This window comes from Canis aureus, chromosome 13, assembly GCF_053574225.1.
Source record: "Canis aureus isolate CA01 chromosome 13, VMU_Caureus_v.1.0, whole genome shotgun sequence".
Classification (NCBI taxonomy): Eukaryota; Metazoa; Chordata; class Mammalia; order Carnivora; family Canidae; genus Canis; species Canis aureus.
In genome coordinates, this window is record NC_135623.1 from 9,397,154 (window position 1) to 9,409,854 (window position 12,701).

At 38.3% G+C, this 12,701-nt stretch overlaps 1 protein-coding gene across 1 annotated transcript in view; it reads right to left on the reverse strand.

Moving 5' to 3' along the window:
* RLF (RLF zinc finger) overlaps positions 1 to 12,701 on the reverse strand; it is a 91,669-nt gene that overhangs the window by 38,709 nt on the left and 40,259 nt on the right. Inside the window, exon 5 of the mRNA XM_077844570.1 lies at positions 6,323 to 6,525. Within this exon, the coding sequence (XP_077700696.1) occupies positions 6,323 to 6,525 (203 nt within the window). The remainder of the gene's footprint in view (positions 1 to 6,322; positions 6,526 to 12,701) is intronic.

Here is a 12,701-nt window from a genome sequence, read left to right on the forward strand (position 1 = left end):
ACTATGTCAATTCCCAACAGTGTTAGACTAGTGAGTAAATTAAGTCCTGTTTGTCTTTTCATTTCCCCATCAAGAGAAGAAACAAGCCTCTCCTGCTGTATCTATTAACATTGGACACCAAAGATATAGTTCATTCAGGGATTAAAACTGAAATGGACTCCTATCTTAACTGTGCCAAGAATTCTACTGACAGATTCCTTGCCTCTTCATAACAATAGAAATGTTTTGTGTTTAAAACATCATTATCCTCATATGTGTGGAAAACTTGATCTTTGCAAAGATTTCTTCTTTCAGTGATAAAAAAATAGAGGAGACATCCACTTGGGACACTAGGCCATGGCTGAATCTGTAACTTTCATTAAAAACCTTTCAAAAAAAAAAAAAAAAAAAAAACCTTTCATATGCTTTGAGGGGGGCATTTGACGGGATGAGCACTAGGTGATATGCTATATGTTGGCAAATTGAACTCCAAAAAAAACTTTTTTTAAAAACCCTTCTTATTTAAAATTAATAGCAATATTATCTCATTCAATTGTAAATGAAACTAGAACTTAAGGATCCACTGAGTTCTGAATGTGGGGTTCTGAATTTTGACTTTCAAGATGATCCCCTCAATTAATCTTAATTGTATGTGTCTGGCTAAATCTTCCCCAGCAGAGGTATCCTGTTACACACATCCATTATGGTGATACCCACAGGAGCCAACATACAAGTAGTTTTATTCCCAGCTGTTGCTCAAGTTAATTTGATTCTTCTCCTGAATTCTGCTCAAGTAGATGGCAAATGTGTATAGAGCCCTGTTACCTTACAACATATGCTGATTTTAAACTCCAATTAATGAACATCTAGTGATTCATTAGTACTTTTCCAAAGTTAAATTCAAAGATTCTCTTTAATTCTGTTGTCAGTTGCAAAAGAAAGCATCACTGGAGAAGAGACTAATTATGATGGTTAGTAGTGTTCCTTTCAAAATAATTTTATGATGTGTGCTACATGTTTTTGCATAGATTTATTTAATTCCAATAATCATAAAACTGTTTTAAATCACACCTATACATAAGTATATAAATATGAACAAAATGAATTACCACTAAGATGTTTCCTATTTTAACATGGCTCATCATGTTTACCAACTGGAGATAAGTTATACTGCACTGCGAGGAAGCAAGATCTGTGTTCAAGCCTGAGCTTGAACTCTCTAATTTAATGCAGGCTGGACCTTGGAAACATTATGATCTTGGCCTTAGTTTCATCACTGGTAAACCATGGAGGGTTAGACTAAATGATATTTAATGTTTGCTATACACTGAAATATCTGATTCTTGTAAAGCAAAGGCTAGCCAACACTCTTTTATAAAGTGCCAGATATAAAATATTGTCAGCTTCTAACGCCAGGTAGTTTCTCTTACAGCTATTCAACTCTCCTATTGTAAAGTAAAAACAGCCATAAACATAAACAAATGAGTATGACTGTGTTCCAGTTAAACTTTACTTACAAAACATGCAGTTGGGTGGATTTGGTCCACAGGCCATGGTTTGATAACTGCTGTTGTAGAGAATCAAATCATATTTCCTCTAATTCCCTTCCTTACAAACTCAACAAATTTGTTGAAAGGAATTAATTATATACCTTTAGGAAAAAATTCTGTTTTGTTGCCTTGTTACTAATAAACCAGAGAAGGTCATGAATACAAACAAGGGCAATTATTCTTCCAATCTCTCTCTGTTGTCCATACCTTCTCCAACAGTCTAGTCAATTAGCAGAACGCCGCCATTCTTCTGGTCTCCCAGGCCTTAGGAGTCTCTTGACAGCATCTCTGCACATTATCCTCTATTTCTGTCCTGTCAGCAAGTCCTGTTCTTTCTCCTCTTGCTAACTCTAACCTCTTCTAAACCTAATACATTCTCCTTCTGTCTAAGCTTCCTAAAACAGTTTCAGTCATTTCCCTTTCTACCTTTAAAACCTTCCTAATTTCTACTGCATCTACTCTGCCACAGCAAGGTGTGCTCTAGTGGGCCCCTATAACATACACGTTCATTTTTCTGCCTTTACTATAATAGGCAGTTATCCCAAAACCATTTCTTTCTACCCATCCAAACACTACCATCGTTTCAAGGTCCAACTCAAGGATCAATTTTTTTTTTCAAGGATGAATTTTTATAAAGCTTTATATTATAGTTTAGGGGCAGCAGTATACACCTTAGTACTTATCTCCGTATAATTGTTTCTAGCAACCAAACTAGGCAATATACACTCTTCTGTTTTTGCCAATGCTTCATACAATGCTACAAACAAAATAAGTTTTAAATAAACAAAGACTGAGACATTAAAGGAAAAACTGTTAACTTATAGAATGAAAAGGAATCAAATTCATAGTCTAGCTTTTCTGCTTCTTCTGAATGAATTCTTCTGGTATATATCAGGTGCTGAATATAACCATTACTATAATTTAAAAACTCTAATCAATTTTCCCAAACACAGTTCCCAGCTGTTACTAGAGGTAAGCACTCTCCTGTCTCCTTTTTCTTCCCAATAATGCAAATAAATAAATTAGCATACAGGCTTAAAGTCAGTCCCTCATGAATGACTATTATGCTGCTAAGTATTCTAGAATGCAGAGATACACCTAAACAAACCTGTCCTCATCCTTCCAAAATTTTCAATCTAGTGGGTGGAAGGAGAAGCAGCAAATATGATGTCTAGTGGCAACAGTAATATAAACATAAAGAAAAAACAGGTAGGTAAGGGAACGGGATATGAAGGGGGCCATTTTAGATGTATCTGTATTTGTTTATAATAATGACAACAGGTATTACTTGAAGAAAAATAGGGCAGAGTAGAGGGATGGGATTTTTTAAAAAATATTTTATTCATTTATTCACGAGAGACACAGAGAAAGAGGTAGTGACATAGGTAGAGGAAGAAGCAGGCTCCCTGCAGTGAGCCTGATGCAGAACTTGATCCCAGGACCCCAGGATCACGACATGAGCCGAAGGCAGATGCTCCATTGCTGAGCCACCCCGTTATTCCGGGATACTATTTTAGATGGGACAAGGAGGAAGGTCTCTCTGATATGGCAATATTGAGGAAGGTTGTGAATGATGTTAAGGGGAACAAGCCATCCAGAAGATCTTGCAGAAGGGCATTCCATGCAGAGGAAATGGCAATTACAAAGCTCTAAGTTAGGAATATAATTAGTTTGTTCAAACAACAGCAAAGACAAGGCAGCTAGAGAGCAGTGACCATTAAGTTGTATAAGATACTATCAGAGATATTTATAGAAATAGCCAGGGGCCATAACACACAGAATAAAGACTTCTGATTTATTCTGAAGAAGACAGAAAGCTATTGAATGGTTTTGATCGAAGGGATGTAATGGCTCCATTTAAGTTTTAAAGAGATTATTCTAGTTACTTTTGGGAAGAATGTAGAGGGCAAGAGTGAAAACAAGTAGGCCAGTTCAGAGGCTTATAGATTCATCTTTGCAACCCCAATGCCTAAGGCAGCATTTGTCATATAAACCCTATATATCCCATATATATCACCTAGGATATTTATTATCCTGTGTCTTTAATATAGTATTAGTGATAGTATACCAAACTCAGGTTTGTTTGTTTTTAAGGTATTTATTTATTTGTTTGTTTATGAGAGAGAGAGAGAGAGAGAGAGAGAGACGCACAGGCAGAGGGAGAAGCAGGCTCTATGCAGGGAGTCCAACGTGGGACTCGATCCTGGGTCTCCAAGATCAGGCCCTGGGACGAAGGCAGTGCTAAATCGTCGACCACCTGGGCTGCCCTCAAACTCAGGTTTGAATCTCAGCTTAACCACTTTCATGTAAGCATGAACATATTATTTGATCTGAGCCTCAGTTTCCTCACCAATAAAATGGAGCTACTCATGAGTCGTTGTGAGAAGTGAATGTGACAATCTGTATAAAGCATTTGGCATAGTGCTTAACATATAGTAAGGACTCAAACATTGAGTCTGGACAGCAACAGACTTCATTCAGAAGAAAGCTCATAAAAACAAAGCCCTAATGTCAGGAAGATCAGGAGCTTAGTTATGGACATGTGAAGTCTAAACTGCTATTAGCCATACCAGTAGAGACAGTGATCAAGCAGTTGGATCAAGCCCTACCAGAGAAGAGGTTTGGGCTGGAGATAAAATATTTTGGATTCAGATTACAGTTGGTATTTAAAGCCATGAATCAAAAAGAGGTCACTGAGGGGATATGTATAGGTAGAAAATAAAGGACACTCAAGGAAGGACAGAGTCCTAGGGTACTGAGGAGGAAGAGCTAGGTAGAACTAAGAAAGACTAATCAGTCAAGTGCATAGAAAACCAAGAGGGCACGATACCTAGAATCCAAGTGGGAAAACTGTTAAAGTTTAAAAGACGTCAGATTGAGTTAGATGAAAACTGAGAAATCATCATTGGATTTAGTGATGTGGTGGACTGGCAGGGTGAATGCCATATTGCAATGGACAATGTGCTCAGGAAAAGGGGGGACACCTGGGTGGCTCAGTAGTTGAGTGTCTGCCTTCGGCTCAGGTCATGATCCTGGGGTCCTCGGATTGAGTCTTGAGTCAGGACTCCTGCAGGAAGCCTGCTTCTCCCTCTGCCTACATCTCTGCCTCTCTTTCTGTGTCTCTCATGAATAAATAAGATCTTTAAAAAGCAATCTTTAAAACAATGTGTTCAAAGAGAAAAATGTTAGAACAGTAAATTCACACAATTCATTTAAGAAATTAGGCTGAAAGACCAGGAGAAAAATGCGGGGAGGGGGAGGAATCACTGGAAGGGAAGTGGAATCTAAAAATTTCCTTTTTAAAGATAAAAGAAATAACAGCATAAATGCTGACAGGATGGTTACAGCAGAGGGGCAACTTATGATGCAGTAGAGAAAAGAAGTACTGTAGCATTACCTCTGAGAGGGTGAGAGCAGATGGGATGTGATAGTGAAGTCAAGGGGATTGCTTAGGTGGGAGAACAGATACCATTATCCTTAGTAATGGAAGCAAAGGAGTGCATGCACTGATACAAATAGATGAACAGATGTCATGGAAGCAGCTTACAGAAATTCTCTCCTAACTGCCTGAATTTCCTCAGAGAAATAGGGAGAAAGTTCATCAGTAGATAGGGCGATAGGGCACAAGACATTGTAAGTTTGAAGAGAAAGGACAAACTATGAAATAGTAATCTACAAAAGTGGAAAGTGAAAGGCCTAAAAAAAAATTTAGTGTGACTGATTTCAAGTGAAATCGGTAGGCTGGTTTCCTCCACCCAAGTTTGACCCTACTGGTGCAGGTAAAGATATGGAGTAGGTAAAGATTCAGGGATAATCAGGATGCTGATTAGTCAAGTAAGTACAATTAAGGGAGAGACAGTAGAGAAACTAAAGAAGTGATAATATTGATTATGGAAAAGCAAAGTAAGGAGGGAAATGAATACATGAGAAGGATGAGGGAGAGTGAAAAGGTGATAGGATCAACAGATTCTTGGTCCTGCAGTGAGAGAGGTAGAAAGACAGAGTTGCATTTGGAGTAGGAAACTATAAATAAAACTGTAAATTGAAATTGTCATTAAAGTTTAAGAATTATTACAGCATAAAACCAAATCCTTGGGATTCTTACCTTCATAAGAAAAGGTCAGTGTAGAGGTAAAATGAAAATCCATGTACCAGATGGATTTTCTTAGAGATTACAATCTTAGAGATTACAGGTAGATGATGGAATATACTAGGAATTCCTCATCTTTCTCTGTATAATTTATCAAAAACTATTAGAGAAAGCAAGCTCCAACTTTTTTAAAGAAAAAACACATTTTTGACTCATAAAATAGTTTTTAAAAAAGACTCAACTGCTTTATTATTTTCCAGGGTGTCCAGCTTATCCATTTAATAAGAGTTCAAAATGTATTTCTGGGTTCTAAAGCTCTGTACTTCTCTGCTTACAGTATGTATGACAGTATGTATGAAGTAACTTAAGCTAAGTGCCATTCTCTTTAGTTTATCTCTTGATGTCAGTATTAATAATTCCTGCGTTTCCCAAATACAAGAAAGCATTACTTAAAAACAAAAGCTTTCACATTTGAAGATTTCAAAGCAAACCATTGCCCAAACACATAATACCCATCTGTATATTTTTTAATTATCTACTTTTCAAATCCACCTACAGGACAACTTTATACTCAATCTGTTGAACAGCTATATGCAATTAAAATGGTACTTTTCAGTAGTCAGAAAAAAAAAGTCTTGGTTTTCATCCTGCCATATGACATTTATAAAAATCTATTAAATTCATAGTAATTTGCTTTACTCACCTCCTTAATAGCATCTTCATTAGGGAGAATGGAACATAAGCATGTGATATAGGCTTGCTGAAAAGACGACACATTTGAAATTTCTTTAGATTCTGCACATAGTTTTGATAAAGCAGTGGCCTGAGGAATGCAGTTAGATTTCAACAAATGTTTTATTCGCATTTGTAGAAAGGAAGGTCCTTCTTGTGCAATCAATTTATTGACTAGAAAAGAAGAAAAATAAAAATCTGGTAACATACCTCATAACATGTCAAGGTTAAAATGCAAGTTTGGTATCTTTTGTTGTTGGTTCGTTTTTAGTGAATAAACATTCAGTTGATATAACTTGGGAAGTTTATTCTGATCTCAATATTCATCTAATAGAGCAGAGAGCAAAATAAACTAAATTTGCTAATGATTCCCACATTACTTTAGTAGTTTTATTCTGAACACCAAACCTCTTCATAAAACTACTAACATTTTATCAAAATTAATTATTTGACTTTCTCTTCCCTCACTTTCTGATAAGGATATTAAGGAATACAGAAATGAACCATAAGCGTTAAGTGCAAGAAAAAGACGTAACCTATGTAATATTAACAACTACCACTTGAACACTTTTATGAGGTACCAAGCTTTAGGCTGAGTGTTTCTAATATACCTTTCATTTATTCTTCACACCACCACCAAGGCAAGTATTATTATCCCCACTTTAAGGTTAGGAAAATTAATATTCAGAGAAATTAGGTAACTTGCCAAGGATTCCAAAGCCAGTGGTGTTCTTTCCTCTAAACCAGGAATTTCTCAAAGTGTGTTCCACCGACCAAAAGACCTGAGAGATAGTCCTAGAAAAAAAAAGGATTCCTTGGTCAAATCTCTGAACAGTCCTGCAATAAAGAAAACTGTTCACTTTTATTTAACCCAATGTCTCCCAAACTGATTTGACCAGAGAACCCTTTTACACATATTATTAGTACAATGTAAAATATATGTTCCTGGTTCAGTACACACTTTGGAAAATGCTGCTCTGAGCACTACTAAATATTAAGCACCCAAGCACTGACTTTTACAGTGTTCCAGACAATCCCTAGATTTACGAATAACAGATACTCAATATGTGACGTCATTATATACCATTATTTAAAAAACAGAGGTGAGAATACTGTATGCTAAGACAAGTCATGAAAAAACAAACTGCTTTAAGTGTTTCATCTAAAAGAGTGTTTCTCAAACTTGAAAGTGCCTTCTAAATAACCATGAGTATCCTTTTAAAATGCAGGTTCTAGTTCAGTAGGTCTGAAATGGGACCTGAGATTTTGCTTTTCTAACAAGCCTCTCAGATGATGCCCACGCTGCTATGTCTACAGGCTATACATGGAGTAGAAATCATTAATATTAATAATAAATCACTGAACTCAGGGAGGATAAACCATTGGCTCAGTCTTAATTGCAGAACTGTACAGTTTTTCATTTTTTCAAAAAATTTAAATTCTAGCTAGTTAACATACAGTGCAATATTGATTTCAAGAGAATTCAGTGGTTCATCACTTATATACAACACCCAGTGCTCCTCATAAGTGCCCTCCTTAAAACTCATCACCCATTTAGCCCATCTTCCACCCACCTCCCTCCATCAATCCTCATTTTGTTCTCTATGGTTAAGTCTCTTATGGTTTGATAGCCCCCGTTACCCCCCACCCTCAGATTGATATGTTTTGTTTCTTAAATTTCACACATGAATGAATGGTATTTGTCTTCTCTGACTTATTTTGCTTAGCAGAGTACACTAGTTCCATCCACATTGTTGCAAATGGCAAGATTTCAATCTTTTTGATGGCTGAGTAATATTTCATTTTACACACACACACACACAATCTTCTTTATCCATTCTTCAGTCGGTGGACAGCTGGGCTCATTCCACAGTTTGGCTATTGTTTATAAAGCTTTTAAAATTTTTTCAAAAACAGGTAATACTGCATATGCTCATGACACAAAATGCAAAAAGCCCAAAAAGGTGTACAATTACATTGTCTCCTTTCTGCCCTAACTCCATTCTTCCAGTCTTCCTCTTAAAAAACAGTAACTTTCCAATTTCTTATTTATCATTCCAGAAATATTTTGAGTACAGAGGACCTATTTTTTCCCCCACTAAATATAATTCATTCTATATAGGCAAGAAGGTGCTCATTTCCTGTGGTACTTCAAAGGGTCTAGATTCTAGAGCTTCAACTCTGCAGATTTTGGTTTAGCAGGTGAAGCCTGGAGCTGGAATGGGGGGAGGGAGTGAATGTGTGTGTTGGTTTTAAGTTCCATAGATACTCTAGGGGTGCCTGGGTAGCTCAGATGGTTAAGTGTCTGCCTTCGGCTTAGGTCGGATCTCCACGTCCTGGAATCGATCCCCATGTTGGGCTCCTGGCTCAGCAGGGAGTCTGCTTCTCTCTCTGCCACTCTTCCCTGCTAATGCTGTGTGTGCGCGCGCACGCATGTATCTCAAATGAATAAATAAAATCTTTTAAAAAATAAAATAAATTCCATAGGTACTCTAATATCTAGTCAAGGTCAAAAAGTATGTACAGAAAACAGATCACTTTCACTTAGATTTTTCTATTTTAGTCCCACAGACCCTAAATTCCACAAAATGAACTCATAATCATATCTCCCACTCAAATATCTCCTTATTCCTTACTTCTATTTTCAGTAATGGTATTCTCTTAATCATACAGAAAAATTTTGGCATTATACTTCCTTGCCAACTCTGTCCCTCAATTATTATTATATCCTTATTGTATCCTAGCGATTCTTTAAACTCTCCAATCTAATTCTTCCATCCTACTTCCTGCCACATCTGTCACCCCAATATCCTATCCTACCCAACATCAGATTCTGCTGTTTATCTGTCCTACCAGGTTAAGCAGAGTCACAAATCCCACCATAAGTACAGGTATGTATCTATACAAGCCACTCTCTTCTAAATTTTCACAGCATTTTACTTCTTTCACCACACTTATTTTCTCTTTAACCATAGGAATAAAGGATTACAGTTTAAAGAGGTTAAGATCTCAGGTTTTGGAATCACTAATATGAGGCTGAATTATGACTGGCACATACTAGCTGTGAGACCCTTGGGCAAATTAACTGACCTCTCTGAGCCTCAAGTTTCTTTATCTATAAAAAAAAAAAGTTAGTAATATCCACCTCACAGAGCTGAAGGAATCATAAATGAAATACCAGTAATGCAGATAAGATACTTAGTACAGAGCCAGGCACAGAGTAAATGCTCAATACTAGCTGCTGCTATTTGTTTCTGTCATCTCCCTTACTACACCATCAACAATTTGTAAACAAATACCACATCTTGTTAACTTCTGTGTTCCCTACAGCAGTAAGCACGATGCCTTACATATTAGAAGGGTTTAATAAAACCATATATTTAGCAGCTGAGTGGTTATCACTCTTCAGTCAAAAATTTTTAGTATCTCAGGACACTTAGGTGGCTCAGCAGTTGAGCTCTGCCTTCAGCTCAGGGCATAATCCTGGAGTCCCAGGATTGGGTCCCACATCGGGCTCCCTGCATGGAGCCTGCTTCTCCCTCTGCCTCTTTCTCTGTGTCCCTCATGAATAAATAAATAAAAGCTTAAAAAAAAATTTTAAAACCTCTTCACCTGGGCTCAAATTCTGCCTCCCTATTTTAACTATGTGGCCTTGGGCATGTGTAATCTCTTCCTGGTTTATGGACTAAATGAGATATGAAAAGCATTAACATGGTGGTTACAACATAATGAACTCTAAATTGTAGCTATTATTTCTACTTTACCCAATATACTAGAACAAGTTACACAACTCTATCAACTTTTATTTTTTTTAATTACTATTATTTTTTAAAATATTTATTTATTTATTCATGAGACACAGACTGAGAGAGATGCAGAGACACAGGCAGAGGGAGAAGCAGGCTCCTCGCAGGGAGCCCGATATGGGACTCGATCCTGGATCCCAGGATCACGACCTGTGCCGAAGGCAGGTGCCCAACCACTGAGCCACCCAGGTGTCCCTGTATCAATTAACACACAAACCAATCTTGCATTTCATTTATTTTTTAAGATTTATTTGAGAGAGGACGAGAAAGACTGCACATAGAGGGAGGGGCAGGGGAAGAAAGAGTCTCAAGCAGACTCCTCGCTGAGCACAGAGCCCAATGCAGGGCTCAATATCATGACCCTGAGGTCAAGACCTCAGCTGAAACAAGAGTTGGACACTTAACTAACTGTGCCACCAGGCGCCCCAATCTTGCATTTTATTTTATTTTTTAAAGATTTTATTTATTTATTCATGAGAGACACAGAAGCAGAGAGAGAGAGGCCGAGACACAGGCAGAGGGAGAAGTAGGCTCCACTCAGGGAGCCTGACATGGGAATCGATTCTGGGTCTCCAGGATCACACCCTGGGCTGAAGGAGGCACTAAACCACTGAGCCACCCGGGCTGCCCCCAATCTTGAATTTTAAAATTCATTTCAAGTTATGTATCTTAACTTTGTTTTTTATTTATTCAATTTTTGAAAGATTTATTTTATTTATTTTAGAAATAAAGAAGCGCAAGCAGAAGGGGCAGAGGAAGAGGGAGAGAAAAATCTCAAGTAGACTCTGCAGTAAGCATGGAACTCAATGTGGGTTCATCTTACAACTCTGAGACCACAACCTGAGTTGAAACCAAGAGTGAGATGCTTAACTGACTGTGACACTCAGGTGCCCCTCAACTTTGTTTTTAAAAAGGAAATCCTGGGCAGGAAATCCTGTATCCTTTCTGTCATTTTAGTACTTTAAAATTTTTTTTCATTTATTTATTTTAGAGAGAAAGAGTATGTACAAGTGGGAGGGGCAAAGGGAGAGAGAGAGAGAGAAGCCCAAGCCCATGCTGCTAAGCATGGGGCCCTATGCAGGGCTCAATTCCATGACCCCAAGATCACCACCTGAGCCAAAACCAAGAGTCAGATGCTCAACTGACTGTGCCACCCAGGCACCCCACTACAAAATAATTTTTAATTATATATTCTTTCTTCCATCTAGATTCAACAATTGAACCGTTTTTGTCCTTTTACTTAGCTTTTCTTTTCCTGAGCTATTTAAAAATAAATTGCAAACATCACAACAGTTTACCTTGTGTATACTACATTGTATAAAAAATGGTAACATTTAAGGTCCAGTTAAAAACAGCCCTTTTGGGGATCCCTGGTGGCTCAGCAGTTTGGTGCCCACCTTTGGCCCGGGGCATGATCCTGGAGACCCGGGATCGAGTCCCACACTGGGCTCCCTCCATGAGGCCTGCTTCTCCCTCTGTCTGTGTCTCTGCCTCTCTCTCTCTCCATGTCTCCTGAATAAATAAAATCTTTTTTTTTTTAAAGCCCTTTTTCTTTCTTTTTTAATAGGAAAGCCCATTTTTGTTTTTACTAGAGGGTCAAGTGGCACATGACAAGCCACAAAATGGCTTCAGAGGTAGATGGTTTAAGGGACACAAAAAACAAACTGGAGTGGGAAATAAAAACAACTGGAAGGAGGTATAGGAGCTGGTTCCTTGTCAGCCTCATTTAGGGAAAGGAGTTAGTGACTCTAAACAAGGATGGAACTCTCTTACAACCATTGGTAGGGGAGAGAGGGAAAAGAAAAAAGCAAAAAAAAAAAGGCTATGGCTTTGGCCCTCCTGAGTCTCAAGGAAAAGGGGGGAAAAGCCATTGTTTTGATGTCACAAGTTATGGCAAAGTAAGGGGAGAAGGGTGCTGGAAGGGGTAGAGGTCAATTGGAAAAACTAGCAGATACCAAATGGTAGCTCTGGGTGTTTTTGAGTTGGAGTTAGAATCACTCTATAATGGCATGTGGGGAGGGTCCCCACTGTTGTCAGTGGGCTGAAGTCTCCTGGTCTGTGAGCTGCCTGGATCCAGGTGGCTACTGCCATCACTACTGTGGGGAGGAGTGGTTCCGTGAGTCATGGGGGTCAGGATGGGAACCACCAGTGTAGCCTTAGCTGGGCTTGGTCTCACCATCCCCATCTTCTGTGATAGGATGCTGGGGTGGCCTGAGGTGGAAAGGCCTTCAGTATCTGGGCTAAAACCTGGGTGGGAGAACCTACTATTTCCTGCTGACTATGCCCAGCAGAAATGCCCCAAAACACTCATCAATAAGACGATGGTCACTGCTTTCTAGTTTCAAATATATGTTAAAACCTGGGCTATAAGGGCAGTGGAGCCATAAAGGAAGTTTCCTAATCTCCTGACCTGAAATTAGGGTAAGAGTAACTGAGAAAATAGGCAGACTATATAGGCTACCCATCACTTATATGATAGTTCACAGAATAATCCCTTAGATATGTAGGTGTTCTGTACCCATTCAGAATCTTATAGATAGTGGG